Source organism: Lemur catta, chromosome 21 (genome assembly GCF_020740605.2).
Source record: "Lemur catta isolate mLemCat1 chromosome 21, mLemCat1.pri, whole genome shotgun sequence".
In the NCBI taxonomy this organism is placed as follows: Eukaryota; Metazoa; Chordata; class Mammalia; order Primates; family Lemuridae; genus Lemur; species Lemur catta.
The window spans coordinates 26,542,227-26,560,923 of record NC_059148.1 but is presented as its reverse complement, the minus strand read 5'-3'; the positions used below and the strand labels follow the sequence as shown (position 1 = coordinate 26,560,923).

General features: G+C 49.5%; 1 protein-coding gene across 4 annotated transcripts in view; it reads left to right on the top strand.

The window, feature by feature from the left end:
- CAMKK2 (calcium/calmodulin dependent protein kinase kinase 2) overlaps positions 1 to 18,697 on the top strand; it is a 49,398-nt gene that overhangs the window by 670 nt on the left and 30,031 nt on the right. For all 4 annotated transcript variants that reach the window (XM_045534891.1, XM_045534888.1, XM_045534889.1 and 1 more), the window contains exon 2: positions 14,740 to 15,266. In XM_045534891.1, coding sequence (XP_045390847.1) covers positions 14,799 to 15,266 — 468 coding nt within the window. In that variant the 5' untranslated portion in view covers positions 14,740 to 14,798. The remainder of the gene's footprint in view (positions 1 to 14,739; positions 15,267 to 18,697) is intronic.

Below are 18,697 nucleotides of genomic sequence, written 5' to 3'. Positions count from 1 at the left end.
CCTCTCAGGCTTGGTTCTTTTGACCTAAATTTACCTCGGGCTTCAGCATGCTGTGAATGCAGAGAGGTGTCCGCCTGACCCTCTGGGTGCTGGGCCCAGCCTCTCTCAATGTTGGGTCTTGGTGTCTGGGGTTCCACCCCATCCAGCCTTGAGCTTCTCCTGACTTCCCCCATCCCTTGCAAACTGGGCAGCGGGGTGTTTTCACAGCTCTGCCCGCTGCCGCCTGGGCTGCTCTCTCACCTGGTGCTGAAGAGATCGCACCTCAGCCCCTCTCATCTCCGCAGAAGGTTGAGGTGGAGGGATGTAGCTTGGGGAGGGGGTGCATCTCAGTGCCGTCAGCAAGGGAGGGGCACCCTGGTCGGAAGTGGGACATGCAGCATCCATCTCCCTAGAGGCAACTTTTGGCTTCCTCAGCCTGGTGTTTGGACCCCACAGTCCTTGAGATAGAAACTTCAGGGTGCCCCAGAGCCGTGCTGTCATTTACCACTACCCCTCCCCTGGCTCTGCCCCCAGAGGAGAGAGAGGAGGATGGCTTTATGTCCCCTTAAGCTCCTTTGTTCCTTGGAGGAGGCAGGGGCTGCAACAAGGGTAGGGCTTTGAAGGAGTTAGCCCGCCTCTTCCCAAACCACCCCACAAAAACATGCAATTTCAGAATAAATAGTGTGCATGCTATGGAAATGCAGCTTTAGGGTGAGCCCCAGACCGCCCCTTCCAGATTTGCAGCTTGTAAACCCTTGCTGTATAGAGAAAGCAGGCATTTGTGATGAGGGCCCACAACGTATTTTTGTAGCAAAGAATAATAGCCATCGTTTGATGAGCCCCTAACTTGGATAATAATAATGTTAACAACTAACATCTCTTGAGTTCTTGATATGTGCCAGATCCTGCGCCATATGTTGCATGTATCATTTACTGCTTTCCAAAATCCTACAAGGCAGGGATTTTTATCCCCATTGTAGAGATTAGGAGATTGAGGCTTACAGTGTTGCTAGGATTTAGCCCCATTTTATATAAGGACTCAAAAAAGTTGAGTAACTTGGGTCAGACAGCCGGTGCAGGCATATCAGGCCTGAGGGCCTTTGTGCTTTACCACCTGTTCTAGAGCAGGGGCCCTCGCAAGGCTGCCGTCAGCTTCTTGAGGAACCCAGATTTTTTTACTAAGTCAACATATGAGGATGCAGATCTAAGCAGGCTCTATTCTTAGGCTTGTCTTTGCCCCAGGTTGTTAGTGGGCCGGTAGCCAAATATATTCATTAATAACTATACATTTGTTCTCATTCAGGGTGGTCCCTCCCTCCTGGCAAGCATTTGGAGAAGTGTGGGGGCGACTTTTGGTTGTCAAGTGATGCTAAGCACTCCTGGCTTTTAGTGGGCAGGAGCCAGGGATGCCAAATGTCCTGTAAGCAGGCCAGTGCCACCACATGAAGAATTCCCCTGCCCTAGATGCCAGTCGTGCCTCTGTTAAGAAACACCACAAAGAATAAGTGCTGTGGAAATGGAGGGAGCAGAGGGCAACGAGAGTTTGGAGAAATCTCTTTTGACTGGTGTGCATCTGAGAGGCTTCCTGAAGGAGTCGTTTGTGCTGAGCCTTGAAGGATGGGTCAGAGCTTGGAGACTGGATGGGAGTGGGAGCAGGAGGGGAATGGGATAGGATGAGATGACCTAGCAGAGGGAACTTTGTGCGGTAACTGGGATTGTGAACGTCAGCCTGGGTGGAAGATGGAGTGGCTGGCCTGCTCTCTTGGGGAAGGGCTGGGCTGGGTGGGGCAGGCCAAGCCTGTGTTCAAGGCATTTTGGCTTCAGTTTTAACATGGGCTACAGAGTCGGCCTTAGCCTACCATGAACTCATTTTAGGGAAGGGCTCAGATAGGCTGAGTAATTAGATCAGGGTCAATCAGGGTCACCTGCGACCTTCTTCCCTGCCCGGCACACCTTCTGGTGGCTGTGGGAAGCATATGGTTCTCATTTCCTGCCCTGATCCTGAGGATTTGGGGCAAATGCTATTTCAGATTTTCCTTTGAGTCAGAGGGTCCGGTATTGCTATTTTTCTCAGATGTTTTGCTTTCCCACCAGCTCCTCCCCTTCGGATGGGGTTAGAGAACCTGGATGTGGGGTTCCTGTCGGCCAGCTCCATGGTACTGCAGTGGCCTCACCCTCGCATCTGTGCCTTTTTCCTGGAAGTTGAGGAAATTGCATTTCCCCTTTGAAATTGACCTTTCTTCTTTCAGGCTGTGCTAGTTACCTTACTGACCTAGGCGTAGAGATTCGTAAGGTTGGCTTTGCTTTTTTTTTTTTTTTTTTTTGATTGAGGTGAAATTCACAGAATATAAACTTAATCATTACAATTCAGCAGCATTTAGTACATTCACAGTGTTGGGCAACCGTTACTTCTGTTGAGTTTCAGGACATTTTTATCACTCCAGAAGGAAACCTTGTATCCATTAAATAATCACCCTTTCTTCCAAATGCCCATCCTTGGGCCCCTGGCAACCATCAGTCTATTTTATGTCTCTATGGATTTGCCTATTCTGAACATTTCATATAAATGGAATCATAACATACGACTTTTGTGTCTGGCTTCTTTCATTTGGCATAATGTTTTCAAGATTTGCCCATGTTGTAGCGTATGTCAGTGCTTCATTCCTTTCTGTGGCCAATATTAATATCATTCCATTGTTTGGATGGACCACATTTTGTTTATCCATTCATCCACTGATGGACATTTGGGTTGTTCCCACTGTAAGGGCTCCTTATTGCTACTTTGTCCATTCCTGTGTCTCTGCAGCTCTGTAGTAAACTTCTGGGTGTAAGGCATTGTTTTGTCACTCCATTTGCAAGGAGAGGGTGACGGGAGACAGGTTTCATGAAATCACCTGGGGACCAGCTTCCTGGAACATAGGTTTTTGGGACTCCCTTCATTGCACCCTCACCTGTCCCTGCACAAGAATTGTAGCTCTCCTTTTAAGCCTGTTGCCTCACAGGTCAACTCATGGTTCTTACAAGTGTGGTTTTTCAGGGACAGTCTAGATTTTATTCAGTTCACATTCATTTCAGTCATTCAGTCAGATGATTTGTTAAACGTAGGTTTATATTGTGATTTTATATTGGCATGTTTTGTGAAACTTTTTCCAAGTAAGTAAACCCACAAAGTAGAGAAAACCTCACCAGACAGACAGTACCATGACCCTGTGGCCACAAATGGAGTCAGCCCAGTCTCTCCTGATAGTCTTGCCAGGAATGCCCAACACGGGAGCAGAGATTGGAAGCTGAGCTAGGAGGAAGCCTAGCAGCTCCTCGTCCCCTCCTGTTTTACAGATGGGAAAAGTGGAGTGCCGAACAGGAGGGAGAACATGGTCTTTTTGGAACATTCACTGTGTGCTGAGCTGTGTGCCGGGCACTTTCATATAGAAGATCGACTCTGCAGCCACCCGATATGCAGGTCCAGGTGGCTCCATTTTACAGATGAGAATATCAAGGACCAAGGTCCCCTGGGATCTGTATAGCTTCATCATGTACCTTCTAATCCTGAGCTCTCATTCCTCCCTTGGCCGCCATCTGGCAAATGATGTCCATATTCTTAAGGCATGGAGTCCACCTTTGCCAGGAGTTTGTGGTTTGGAAATAACGTCCAATTGGTTTTGCTCTCTGAAAAATAAGATCTGAATCATTATTATTTTCTTTCTTCCCTGATTGGACACTTTCCTCAATAAGACCAAAATTTCAGAAAAGACATCTTTAAAATGAGTTAAGTGCTATTAGGTTTTGTAGGGAAGACCTCTGGCTCCTGCTTTGCCCGCCAGGGCTGTTAGTGATCAAAGTGGGAAAGGCATTATTTTAGCTGCCAGTTTTTCCAGATTCGGTCGTGTTTGTAGTATTGCTGCTGATTTTTTTTTTTTGTCAGTTACGAAACATTTTAAACATAGAGAAAAGCCAAAGTTTTGTTTTGCTTTGTTTTTTGGACTGGCTTGTTTTTTGGAAAGCTGGAAGGGAGCCCAGGAGGTGACGGAAACAGGGCAGAGTGGGGCGCCCTGGCTCTGGAACCTCTGTCATTCACTCAACCCACTCTTTTTTGGGGGGTGAGTGGGTGCTGGTGACAAACCCTGCCTGGGGAACTGAGGAACACTTGGACTTGTCCCTGTTCCCAAAGTGCTTCCAGGTGGGTGGTCTGTGCACTGTTGGGTAGCCCTCTGGAAAAGATGCACAATTCTAGCATCGTTTCCCTTTTGTGAAGGAGGGAAAGAAAATTAGAAGATTCTGTTGTGCCCCCACCCCCACCCTATCCTGAAAGCTGCTGCGCAACTATTTTTAAGTTGCCTCTTTTTATCCTGGTGGCTTCTGTAAATAGTTGAGAGATGGCAGTTGCAGAGATAAAAGTGCTAATTCCACCCTGGAAAGAAGAGATGAGTGGTCCCCCGAGGAAATGGGGGTGGAAATGGGGGTGGGAGTCGTGGGGAGACCGAGGGCTTGGGCATAAGGTAGAAACCCAGTGGGTGGGGAAGGGGCATTTGAGTGGTGCCTGAGATAAGCTTCTGTTAGAGAAGTTTAAATGGGGAACCAGTGGTTTGTGGGGGCCAGGGTGTAGGAAGGAGGGCACATTCCCTTTTTTGTTCGTTAAAGATGCATTGAGATACTGCCTTCAAGGCCTCTGGCAGAGGAAGACTTTATTTAGGTTCTTCCAAGAAAATTTTCTTGCCCTCTGGGTCCACCTGTGGGGGCCAGGGTGGGTTCTGCAGAGCTGGCTCCCAGTGCCCTTCTTGCTGGAGGGTGGCGAGGGAAGGAGCTAGATTTAGCGTTACCTCCAAGAGGCAGGGAAGAGGGAGGGAAGGGGCCATGGGTGGGCAAGGCTATGATGCCTGTGGGTTCCGAACTGGCCCCCTGTAGCTCTGATTTGCCAAGCTGCAGGATGTTGGGGGTAGAAGTCTTTTTCTTTTCATGATAAACTGAAATTCCAGTTTCTTTCCAGCCTCTTCCTTCAGTTCTATGAAAGATTGGGAGGGCTTCAGGGGGGGAAGAGGGAGACTGTTTCCACCTCCCATTTCCAAATACCTCCCTCCCTGAAACACACACCTATACTCACACACACATCCATACTTCCTCGCTGTTCGAGGCTGGGGCCACCATGCACACCCAGCTTTAGATGGCTGCCCGCATGAGTGGGGCTTCTTTCAGTGATGCTTCACTATCGACTGAACAGTAGCTGCCTCAGAATCTTAAGACGTTGACGCTGGTGGGCAGCGAGACAAGGGAGCTGCTTGCTCTGTGAGCATCCAGGGCTGCAAGGGGACATTGGGCTGCAGGACACCTGGATCACTTCCTCGTCTGGCCAGGAACCTGCTGGGCTGCCTTGGTGAGGTCATCTCATTTCCCTGGGTCTCAGCGACTCCATCTGCAGCCTCTGTTGCGCTGATTGCCGGAGCCGTGTCAGAGTGTGCGCAAACTCTCAGGACAGACGTAAGCAAGGCTGGGAAATTATATGCAAACCCTATTTTTAATTTTGTAAAAAGTGATGCATATGGACAAGGGCTGGGGGGGAAGAGGAAAAGAGTTAAGTTAGCATGGTGGGATTAGAGGTTTGATAAATTTTGTTTTGATAGAAGTTAAAGCCAGCTGAGGGGTTTGAACTTGATACCTGCTGAAGTCCTTCCTTGGCAGTAGCTTCCATTTAGTGAGCATCCGCACCTGTGCCCTCCCAGAGCACTCGTTGGCTGGATGGTCCTGGACAGGTTACTCAGGCTCTCTGGGCCTCTGTTTCCTCGCTGGTGAAATGGGGATAATAGCAGTACTTATAAGGTTGTTGAGACAATGAAATGAGATGATACAGGCTTAGACTTGGGCCTGGAACTAAAAGAAAGCTAGCCATCAGAATGACTGCATCTACGAGGCGATTCTTGTGTTGAAAGTGCCAGTTTCTTCTCCCCTCCCTGTTCATCAGCCCTTTCCTTTCCTGTCCTTGATTTTTTTTCTTTAAGATTAAAAAAAGAAAAAAAGGCTATGGAAGTGCTGATTTCTGCCTGACTGTCAAGGTGAAGGCCATCCAAGTTACCAAGAGCCTTGCAGCTGCCTCTGGTGCTTTGGCCTGGATGAAAGCCTAAGTGTGCAGAGAACTGAACATCTGCAGGGTGCTTAGTGAAGCAGCTTTTCTGTCAATCAGCTCTGTCCTTCAAAAGTCAGGGCCCTTGATTGTAAGTGATGGAAAACAACAATCACATGGAAATGTATTGGCTCATTTAGTTAAAAACTCCTGGGGTACATGAGCTTCAGGCATGGTTGGATCCAGGTGCCCAAACAGTGTCTCCAACCTCAGTTCTTCCCCATCTGTTGCCTTTCCTCTCTCAGTAGACTTCATTCTCAGTCAGGGTTCTCCCCAGCCCCCGATAACTCCAGGAGATATCCTCAGAGCTCTAAGTTCAACTGAAAAAGAAAGATACTCTTTCTTTTCAACACTTCCACACAATCCCAGAATAAGACCCAGAATGGACTGACTGGGGCCACACATCTACTCTTGAATCAATCACTTGACCAGAGCAACTGATGCCCAGCTGGCCAGGCTTGAGTTATGTGCAAATCCCTGGAGCTGATGGTGGGGTCAGCTCCTTGGGGCCGCCTCTCACAGGAAGGGATGGGTTCCCGGACATCAGGCTGCTGTTATTAGACTAAAGGAATTCCAGCCAGCTAAAGAAAGCTGACCTCCTGAACAGCCTTGGGATGAGTGAAATAAACAATGACTTCCAGCCAGTATTTATGGAATACCAACAGTGTTCTAGAAAGTTCTAGGTCCTGAAGTTCAGCAATAAACAAGATAGGCAAAACCACAGCTCTCATGAATTAATCAGATTATTGTTTCTGCCCAAATCCTGTGCATTTCTTTCCTGAGCACTTTGAGACACGGTGCCTTCGCACTCTTTCCCTCACAAGTTGAGGTCCTAGGAAGGCAGAGGTGATCCCCTTTATGAGGGATTTGGGCCTAGCTTGGACTTCATTCGGGATGCAATCTGTGGACGTTGCAAGGCTGTGCCTGTAATGTTTGGCCCCTTCCTGAAAATCTCAGACCAGTTGTAGCACTGCCTGGTATCACCACATGACTTTGGGGAACTCAGTAAATCTTTCTGAGCCTTCATTTTTCTCATTGGTAAGATGAAATGGTCGGAGCAGGTGACCACTACTGTGTGCCCCTTTTAGCACTAACATCCAATGACTCAGATACCCGTAGTAGGGAGGTAGGGCACGGGGTGTGGGAAGAGGTGGGGCATGGCGCACGCAGGCAGCCTGTCCTCAGCTCTGGGGAGGCAATGGGGAGTGAGTGGTGAGGGCTGGGGCGTGCCGGCGAGTGTCTCCCCTGCCCAGAGCGGCAGCGAGTTGATACCAGGATAGAACGCAGGCCCGGTGCTATCAGAATGTCCAGTTCTTCAAGAGAATCTGGAAATTGTGATTTTTATGTGAAATCTCCTGGCTCTGAAATACTGGCATCTAATTCAAATAGTTTTAAACATGGTACAGGCCAAGCAACACATGTCGGTGGCCAGATGTCACCCGTGAGTCCCCATTTGCAATCTTTTTGTCGTGAGGACTGTGATGGGGATGGGATCCTGAGAGAGCTCTACTGCTGTCAGATGAGTGGGGGCCTTTGTACTTGGGGACCCAATAGTTTTAGTGCCCCCCAACTAAAGGGTGTTTAAGGGGAGACAACTGTAAGGGTTAATGTCACTGGATCTAATCAGACTGCTTAGCTGGGCCAAGGCCCTGAATCTGGAATATTCCAGCACTGTCTCAGCTATTGCAGCTGAGCCTCTCAGGCCTCCCCACCCTTGCAGCTTTGGGAAACACCTCTGAGGCTGTGGCCTCCAAGGCAGCCTCTTCTCCGCATCTCCCTGGCTGGGTGAGATGCTGTGTTGGTTTCCTAGGGCTGCCGTGACAAAGTGCCACAAACTGGGTGACTTGAACAACAGAAATGTGTTGTCTCACAGTTCTGGAGGCCAGAAATCTGAAGTCAAGGTGTCGGCAGGGTTGGTTGGTTTTTTTCTCTGAGGGCCCTGAGGGAGCATCTGCTCCAGGCCTCACTGTGACCTTGGGTGTCACCTGTGGGCAGCCCGCGGTGCTCCTCGGCTTGTAGAAGTGTCTCCCGTCTCTGCCCGCGTCTTCACACGGCCTCCTGCCTGTGTGCTGTCTGTCTCTGTGTTCGAATTTCCCCTTTATAGAGGGACACCAGTCCTGTTGGATTATGGCTCACCCTAATGACCTCGTTTCAACTTAATCACCTCTGTAAAGACCTGGCTCTAAATAGGGCCGCATTTTGGGGTACTGAGGGTTGGGATTCCCATGTATCTTTTTTGGGGGACATAGTTCAACCCCCAGCAGGGTCCAAGTGGGGTCCCTGTAGCCTTGGGCCACCCCTCTGCTCTCCTCATCGGCTTCCCACAAAGCTCTGACCCCTCTAGACACCCCCGCGCCCCTGCCTCACTCCGATTCACGGGCTCCGGTCCCGGGACCTTCTTTCTGTTTCCTCCGCTCTCCCACCTCCTTCCTGCTGCAGGGCCTCCCCAGAAGCTCTTTCCTCTGCCGGGATCAAGTGCCTGCTCCCTCAGCGCCTGCTCGCCCTAAGTGTGAATTCCCCAGGAGGGCCCTTCCTCACCCCACTGCCTCCCTTTTGGGTCTGAGGCCGGCCCTGTATTCCCTTTTCTCTCATCCTGGTTTTCTCCCCATCCATACTCCCAGATTCACGTGTGGACCTACTTTTAAATGTTTGTCTCCCTCACTAGACTTGGTCCCTCCGGGGCCAAAACCATATCTGTTTTGTTTATCTGGCACATGGTAGATCCTCCATAATTACTTGTTGAGCACATGAATGAATGAATTTCCCATAGGACCTCCCTAGGCCTCAGTTTCCCCATATGAGAGAGGGTGTGGCGGCTGAACCCTTTATCCCTGGGAAGCCATCGGTGTTCCAGGGCGGACATTGTCCCTGGCCTTGGCAGGGTGCATGGAGCTGGTTTGGGCCCCTTTTCTGTCCCGTGGTGCCCAGGTGAGGCGCCCTCAGGGGAGCCCGCACAGGGTGTGTCTTGGATTGGGAGCACCTCCTTGGTGCACCTGCTGGCTTCTTGCTGTGCCAGAAGCAGCAGGTGACAGCAGGAGCAGGTTGGAAGCGCCCCCGGGAAATGAGAAAGTGTTTCCTGGAGGCCTGTGCCACTTGGCTTCCTGGCAGAGGAAGGAGCATTTCCCTCATCCTGGCCCAGGCCCCGGTCCATCTGCTCCAGGAAGGGCCTGTGGCTCGTGCGGAGCTGCCCTGTGAGAGGGGATGGCGGGCGGGGAGGGCTCAGGGGCCGGCCTCCGCTTGGATTTCATGGGGAAGGACCCAGGGCTGGGGGAGGAGGCTCAGGGGTGAGGACTCTTGGCATCTGTCAGACCAAACGAAGCAGGTTTGCAGAAAGGTCCTCTGACTCTGGGCCCCCTGGAATCGGATGCTTCTCTGTCCTTCCTTGCAGAGGGCCTGTCCTGCGAGGAGTAAATGATCGGGCTGAGCAGTTAGCTCTATGCTTGTTGCTTGAGGAGTGCTCAGTTGGATGTTAGCTGTAGCTGCTTTTATGCTAAACTATCATCTTTTTGTACAATTTTATTCTCCTGGGAAGAGTGTTGGTAGCTTTCATCATCTTCTTATAGGGTCTGTGACCCCAAAACCATTCAGAACACTGGCCTAGACTCTGTAGCGGTCAGCAAGGGAAGAAGTCCTATCATCTGGACACATCTGCCAGCGCCTGAGGCACTGAGGTCTGTGTCCCAGGGACCCCTCCCTCCTGGGCCCTGGGCAGCCTGCCCTGCCAGCCCCACCAGCCCCGCCAGCCCCGCTAGCCCTCGGTCTGAGCTCCAGCCTCTCTCCTCTCCTGCCTCCTCCAGACCTCAGAGGCCGAGTGGGAGGCCTGGGCCAGGCGCCAGCCTGCCAAGGAGACTGATTAAAAGCAGCTTTGCTGGGGCCGGATGGCTTGGGTCCTTGGCCTGGAGCGGAGATCGATAAGCAATTGTTTTTCTGTTGGCAAGAAAAAAAAATTCTCCAGTGAGTTTCCCAGCTGCCGCCAGGCCTAGCTTTCTTTTCAGGAACCCTCGCAGCCCTGAAAGAGGAGGCTCTGGGAGGGAGGCAGGCCACATGGCCAGGGCAATGGAACACACACAAGAGCAGGCTGGCTTGCTTGGATGTCAGTCCCTGCAGGAACGTTCTGGAACACAGGCTACCTACCACAGCAGGTAGTAGGCATTCCACAGGTTTTGTTGAAATAATATCTTCTGAGCATTTACTTGTGTGCCAGACATGATTCTGAGTGCTTGGCTCATATAATCCTCATGACTGTTGGGTGGGTACCGGTTTTATAGATGAGAAAACTGAGGCTTAGAGAGGCTAAGGCACTCGTCCATGGTGGGCAGGGATAAGATGAGCCCAAGCTGTCGAACTTCAGGGACCCTGTTTTTTCTCTTCTGGGAGATAAGGATCATAAAAAGGACATGTAAAGTGATATAGCAGTTTGGGCTACAGAGAATATTGAACTTGGGTTGTACTCTTTCATTGATAGGGAAGCCAAGACAGGGACACAGAAGATTTTTTTCCCAGATATAGTAAGGAACAGGGTAAAGGAATAGGAGACAAACCAACTGCTCCGTCCCCTGGCCTCTTGCCCCATGTGATCCCACAGTATCAGATAGCCTTATCATCCTAACCCCAGTCATGGTTACAGCTAATTTCTTTCCTTTAAAAATTCATTTTTGAAGAGTTATTGTACCCACATGGGACAGAAATAAAAGTGAATATGATGAAAAGTCTCTTTTACCCTGGCCCCCACATTTGCAAACCAGTTATCTTCCCATGAGATCACTGCTACCATTTTCTTATGTGGCTTCCCACAAATATGCAATACACGTGCAGTCACGTATGCATGTATGGCCTTTGACCCTATGCCAGCAGCAGCAGGCCAGTGCGTTGTTTTTTTCCATGTAACAGTGTGTCTTGGAGCTAGTTCACATTAGGAGGTATAGAGCCACCTCTGTTAAACACGTGGTCTTCTCCTGGGATAGCTGTACCTTATTTTATTTACTCATCTCCCGTGGAAGGTCATTTCAAACTATACTGCCAAAATAATCTTGTACATATGTCGTTTTCTACAACTGTAAGGTTGTCCAGAGGGTAAATACTCAGGTGTGCATTTAGGATTTTGTCAGATACTGGCGAATTTCCTTCCATGAGGGTGGTACCATTTCATAACTCCCGCTTCCCCAGAGCCTCACCAAAATATGCTGTTATTAAATTTTTCTTCGCTAATCTGATAGATGAAAAAAATGGTATTTCATCATTATAGTTTTATTATTAATATTTTCTTAATTTTGGTAAAATATACATGAAATTTGCCATTTCAACCATTTCTAGGTGCACAATTCTGTGGCATTTAGTACATTTGTACTGTTGTGCAGCCACCACGTCTACCTAGTTCCCAAACATTTTCATCATCCCGAAAGGAAACTCCATACCCCTTAAACAGTAAACTCCCCATTTCCCTCCCCCTCCGCACCTGGTAACCTCTGTTCTACTTTTTTTTTACTCTCTGAATTTGACTACTGTAGGTACCTCATATAAGTGGAATCATACAATATTTGTCTTTTAGTATCTACTTGTTTCACTTAGCATAATGTCTTCAAGATGCGTCCATGTCATACCATAAGTTGGAATTTCCTTCCTTTCTATGGTTGTACAACGTTTCGCTTATCTGTTCATCTTTTGAGGGACACTTGGGTTGTTTCTACCTTCTGGCTATTGCAAATAATATTGCTGTGAACATGGGTGTACAAGTATCTGTTGGAATCCTTGCTTTCAATTCTTTTGGGCATACCTAGGAGGGGAATTGCTGGTTACATGGTAATTCTACGTTTAACTTTTTGAGCAACCACAAAGCTGTTTCATTGTAGTTTGGATTTGTACTTCTCTTCCTATAAATGACACTGAGTGTCTTGTCACACAGATGGATTCTTTGTTGTTCTTTTACCATAAACTCCATGTTCATAAATCAGGCCCGTGTCAGGGCTGAGATGTCGTGGTTGTTTCTGTAATGTCTTCTCCATTGGGCTTTCCCTGCCACATTGACAGACGTAGTAGATGTTCCGTCAGTACTTCTGGAAGGACTGTTCCAAGAAGGCTGAGTGGCTTTTCTCTGCCTCTCAGCAGGGTCCTCCAGGGAGCTCTGGTTCTCTGCTGCTGTCTGCACCTTCCTCTCTATCCCCCATATCACCCAGTGTCATCAGGAGATACCGTTTCATTCATTCATAAAATCTCTACTGAGCACCTGCTGTTTTTCTGGATCCAGAGAGGCCTTTTGTGATGTGGGTGATTGACACAAGTGACCACTGTCCACAGATGGACGTCTGTGGATGTACTCAGTGAATTCCAGCGGTACCTGTGACATTTGTCCAGTGGAATTTGTCAAACATGTGAACCAAAGGTTAACATTCTATGCCAGAGACGGAGGGAATTGACAGCCTAAGGAAATGTGGCAATCTTTGTTTTAAAAATTGAGATAAAGGCTGGGCGTTGCTCACACCTGTCATCCCAGCTGGAGGCTGAGGCAGGAGGATCACTTGAAGCCAGGAGTTCAAGACTAGCCTGGGCAACATAGCGAGATCCCATCTCTACAATCCCATCTCTAAAATTTTTAAAAAATTGAGATAAAAGTTCACACAACATGAAATTGACCATTTAAAAGTACATAGTTCAGTGGCATTTAGTACATTCACAACGTTGTGCAACCATCACCTCTATCTAGTTTCAAAACATTTTCATCACCCCAAAAGGACACCCCCTATCCATTAAGCAGTCACTCGTCATCCCCTCCACTGCCCCCCCTGGTCCTCGGCAACCACTAATCTACTTTCTGTCTCTATGGATTTGCCTATTCTAGAAATTTCATGTAAATAGACTCATACATCTGTGACCTCTTGTGACTGGCTTCTTTTACTTAGCGTGATATTGTCAAGGTTCATCTACATTGTAGCGTGTGTCAGTCCTTCGTTCCTTCTTGTGGCTGAGTAATTTTGCATTGTGTGGACAGACCACGTTTTGTTTATGCATTCATCCGTTGGTGGACGCATACGTTGTTTCATCTTGTAGCTATCATGAGTAGTCCTGTCTGGGCATATGCCATGGGCTGGAATTCCTGGTCATATGGTCATTCTTTAACTTTTTGAGGAACCACCAAGCTATTTGATGTTGACCTTTTAAAATTCATGCTTTACCCACTGCCTGGCAGGCACCAGCCGGGAAGACGCAGCTGGGGCTGCACTCACTGTAGCTCTGTGGCACCTGGCTCCTCAAACAGCACCGACCCCCCTGGCTCTCATGCTCTCAGTGGCTGTCAAAGAAAGCTCTGATGAGACCCCAACCCCACTGCTCACTTGAGAATGATTGGCTGGAGCCCAGGCCAGGAGACCAGACTGCTGTGTGTGTGGGCTTTGCGTTAGGACTGCGGTCCCCAACCTCCAGGCCGTGGACCGGTACTGGTCCATGGCCTGTTTGGAACGGGGCCACACAGCAGGAGGTGGGTGGCAGGTGAAGGAGGAAGCTTCATCTGTATTTACAGCCGCTCCCCATCACTCGAATCACCACCTGAGCTCCGCTTCCTGTCAGATCAGCAGCGGCATTAGATTCACATAGAAGTACGAATCCTGCTGTAAACTGTGCATGGGAGGGGTCTAGGTTGCAAACTCCTTATGAGAATCTGATGCCTGATGATCTGAGATGGAGCTGAGGCGGTGATACTAGTGCTGGGGAGTGGCTGCAAATACAGATTATCATTAGCAGAGAGGTTTGATGGCACAATAAATGTAATAAGCTTGAATCATCCCGAAACCATCCCCTGCCCCCCAGTCCATGGAAAAATTGTCTTCCATGAAACTGGTCCCTGGTGCCAAAAAGTTTGGGGACCACTGCATTAGAAGACCTTGGACAGATCCCTTTCCCTCTAAATGGGGGTATAATAGCAAACCAACAACCTGTGGGGCTTATGACATTATGCTGGTACATGGGAGATGTTCTGTAAACCGTAAAATGCTGTCTGAGTTATTGCCATTGTGAGGTGATGTGGCCCAGAGGTTGCCAGGTAGAAGCATTTCCTTTGGCCTGCTCAGCATTTAAAAATATTTGAAAAAATTGCTGATTAAAACAAAAAAATCAGGTGACCTCAGCTAACATCCTCAGGGCTTCTTTTGAGAGGAAAAAAAATAAAAGGGAAAAGGAAGCAATAGTAGGCCGAAACCCTGCTGAGCACTTGGCTTGAGCTGGAAGTAGCTGCTGGTTCTACACGGGGCATGTGTGCTCTATTTGGGGCTTTACTTATACTTGATTCCTATAGGAATTGAGTTTGGAATCCTTGTCACGGTGTGTGAGAAGGGGCTTTTAAAATAAGGAGATGCAAGCCAGGTGTGGTGGCTCACGCCTGTAGCCCCAGGCACTCTGGAGGCTGAAGTGGAAGGATCGCTGGAGCCCAGGAGTTGGAGGCTGTAGTGCGCGATGAAAAAAACAAACAAATACAAGGAGATGCAGACTGTGCTTTTCTATGTAGACTCAGAGATCAGGTCACATGATGTTTTGTGATATTTTTTTTGGATGTCAACCTGAGGCAGGAAGTAAACACCAGCCTGGGCCAGGAGGAGAGGGGCTCTGTCCCTGTCCCTGCCCACAGGGGTGGGGCCGGCTGACCCTTCCTCTCTCTGCAGGTGGCTCCGCTGCCAGATGGGAGTGCCTGGGCGTGTTGGATGAAGTCGGCGCATGCACCATGTCATCATGTGTCTCTAGCCAGCCCAGAAGCGACCGGGCCACCCCCCAGGATGAGCTGGGGGGCAGGGGCAGCAGCAGCGAAGGCCAGAAGCCCTGTGAGGCCTTGCAGGGCCTCTCGTCCTTGAGCATCCGCTTGGGCATGGAGTCCTTCATCGTGGTCACCGAGTGTGAGCCGGGCTGTGCTGTGGACCTCGGCCTGGCCCGGGACCGGCCCCTGGAGGCTGATGGCCCACAGGTCTCCCTCGATGCCTCTGGGTCCCAGGCCCGGCCCCAGCTCTGCGGTCGCAAGCTCTCCCTGCAGGAGCGGTCCCAGGGCGGGCTGGCGGCCAGCGGCAGCGTGGACATGAATGGACGCTGCATCCACCCGTCCCTGCCCTACTCGCCCGTGGGCTCCCCGCAGTCCTCGCCGCGGCTGCCCCGGCGGCCCACGGTGGAGTCTCACCACGTCTCCATCACGGGTATGCAGGTGCGTGAGCCGGCGGTGAGCTGGGTCCCAGGGGTCTCTGGTGCCGTTTCCTGCCCCCAGGAGGGTCTCCGTGGTAGGCTGGGCTCCCCCAGGAGGATTTGAGTTGACCTGGGAGGTGACCCCAGGAAACTCTGGGTGCGGGGAGGATTGTGGGAAGGGAGTCAGCACAGGGTGGGTGGTGGAGTTAGTTACAGTGTGGACACTGGGGGCTCCGTCCTTCTGGGGGTCCCTGGAGACAGCATAGAGCACCAGCCTCAGAGTCCTCCACCAGGGAGTGGGCGTTGGGTGTCTGTACCTGTGCTGCTGTCACCCGTTGGTGAGGTGACCTGCCATGAGTGTGGACAGAGCAACTCTAGGGGCAGAGAGCCTCCTGCAAAGAGATTCAGGAGCTGGCTGTTGGCAGGTGTGCTGGCATGTGGTGGCTCACTGAGAGCCCGAGTGGCCTGACAGCCGTGGCCCCTGCTGCTGGGTGTTTGCCCGCACCAGGCCCTGGGTTCAGTACTTTGTGATCCTCACTGTAAGTTCTGGGAGGTCGATTAGAACTCACATCCCCGCCAAGGTTCACGAGGCCATTCCCTGCCATTCTGCCACTGGGGCACAAGGCTCCACCTGTTCCTGCCACACGTCCCTCAGATACCCAGGCCCTTTCCCATCTCCAGTTCTTGGCTCTTCCCTCTAGTTGGAACCACCCTTTTCCCTGACAACTTTGCATGGCCGTCTCCATTTGATGACCAAGTCTCAACTCACATATCATCTCCTCTGAAAGGCCTCCCGGACCACCCTCCCTAGAGCAGCCCCCAGCCTCTCTCTACCCTGTGGCCCTGTTTACTTTCCTTCCTAACACTCATCGGCATCCGATCATCTTGGGTGTTTGTTCAGTTGTTTGTTGCTTGTCTCCCCCTAGCTGGAACGTAAGCTCTATGGGAACAGTCTCATCCACCACTGTGTCCCCAGCACCGAGCACAATGCCTGGCTCATAGTAGGAGAGCGAAAATATTTGTTAAAGGAATGAATGAATGTAATTGGAAGAAGACTTGAAATCAGAATGGATTTCTAAAGTGGCTGATTTTGAAGGGGGCTGTATTCCTACAGGGGCTACATTTTGAAGGCTAGGAGATAGCACACAGAGAGCTCAGCGCAAGGAGGGTGCACAGCACGAGCAAAAGGCCCAGAGGTAGAAGCCATGGGGTGAGTGGGATGATGGCCAGGGGAGTAGCTGGAGTTTAGGGGCCCATAAGGAGGGCCCTGTGGTGAAAGGGCTGGAGAGATAGCCTGGTTTATGTCAGTTAGAATTGAGCTCAGCTTAGAGAAACAGATCCCCCACCCTCTGACCCCAACAGTGGCTTTAACACAACAGGGCTTATTTATCTTGCAAAATAAATCTGGAGGTAGATAGTCCAGGACTGGAGTGGTGGTTCTGGGGTCTCAATAGGGCTGCTGTGGCTCAAGCCCTCACAGCTCCATTCCAGGCAGGAAGGAGGAGCAGAGGAGAAGGGCAAAAGTCATCTGCCTCCTAAGTCAGTCCTCTTTCCTGGAAGCTCTACCCAACAACATCTGCCTGCCTCCCATTGGCTGGGACACAACCACGTGGCCACCCTAGCTGCAAGAGTGGCTGGAAATGAAATTTGCCAGCCAGTGCCACCCAAAATTCCATTTATCAGGTAGGAAGGAGAGACTGGGATTTGGTAGGCAACTCCGCCAAGGTCAGAGCTTTGGAGGGCTTTGAAGGCCAGGTTGTGGGGTCAGGACTCGAGCCTGGGAGCAGCAGGGAGCTGGGGCAGACGCAATCAGACTCTTACAAGACGGATTTAGCAGCGTGTGGAGGTTGGATTAGGAGGGCAGCTCCCCAGGGCTCCCCTCTGCCTATCACATCCCGCCAGGACTCGGGGGAATAAAGGCAACACAGGAGAGAACTAGAAACAACCTAAGTGTCCACTGGCGCGGGGAGGGCTCCACGAGCTGCCGAGGGCTGTGCGGCCGGTCAGGTGACACAGTTCTGTGTGTACGTTCTGACGTGGAGCCAGCTCCAGGGACGTCGTTGAGTGAGAAAAGGAACTTGAGAGATGGTTTAGTGTGACACCATTTGTGCCTCCCCAAACCCCATTCCCAAACAATACTCTATTTTCTACAGGTATATATTACCCAAAAAAGGCCTGGAAGTTTATACACCAAGCCTCTATCAAGGTTCGGGGAGACAGAATTGAGGAGTTGGGGCGTCAAGGGAAATGTACGGTTTATCTGTTAACAGTTGAAGTTTTGTTTCCTGTCCTGTGCCTTTTCCCAGTTTACTTCTTATATCACTTAACATTTTTCTCCTAACTATATTGAGGTGCAACTGAAGTTAAAAAAAAAAAACAGCTGCACGTATTTCAAGTGTACAATATGATTAGTTTCGATATATGTCTCCACCCACGAAACTGTCACCACAACCAAGATAACAGACATTTCCAACACACCCGATAATCCCTCCTCCCCTCCTGCCCCTTTCTCAGGTAACCACTGACCTGCTTTTTAAAAATCATTGTAGATTAGTTTGCAAGCTCTGGAATTTTATATAAAAGGTTTCATTTAGTATGCACTCTTTTTAAACTTAGCTTCTTTCACAGCCTAATGATTTTGAGATTTATCCATGTTGTTGCATATTTCAGTAGTTTGTTCCTTTTTACTGCTAAATAGTATTCCATCATACAGATGTACCACAGTTTATCCGTTCACCTGTTGGCAGACAGTTGGGTTGTTTCCAATTTTTGACTATTACAAATAAAGTTGTCATGAAATTTGTATACAAGTCTTTGTAAACACAATTTCATTTCTCATGGATAAACACCTTGGAGTAGAATGGCTGGGTGTATGGTAGGTGTATGTTAAGAAACTGCCGAACTGTTTTCCGATGATGATGCACTGTTTTACATTCCCACCAGCAGTGTATAAAGGTTTCATTTGCTCTACATTTTTGCCAGTACTTGGTCTGGTCAGTCATCTTGATTTTAGCCAACCTAGCAAGTGTGGTTTCAGTTTATGTTTCCCTGATGACTAATGATGTTGAGCATCTTTTCCTGTGCTCATTGTCCACTTGTATATCTTCTTTGGAAAAATTTCTTTTCAGATCTTTAGTCCAATTTCTAATTGGCTTGCTGGTCTCCTTGTTACTGAGTCATGGGAGTTCTTTATGTATTCTGGATACCAGTCCTTTGTCTAATATATGTGTTGCGAGTCTGCAGTCTGGGGCTTGCCTTCTCATTGCCTTCATAGTGTCTTGAAGAGCAAAAGTTTTAATTTTGCTGAAGTCTAGTTTGTCACTTGTTCCCTTTTGTATTTGTACTTTTTGTGTATTATCTAAGAAACCTTTGTATACCCCAAGGTCGCACAGATTTTCTCCTCTTGTATTACTTTATGTTTTTACAGAACAGTGTAGTTGTGGACTACTTGTT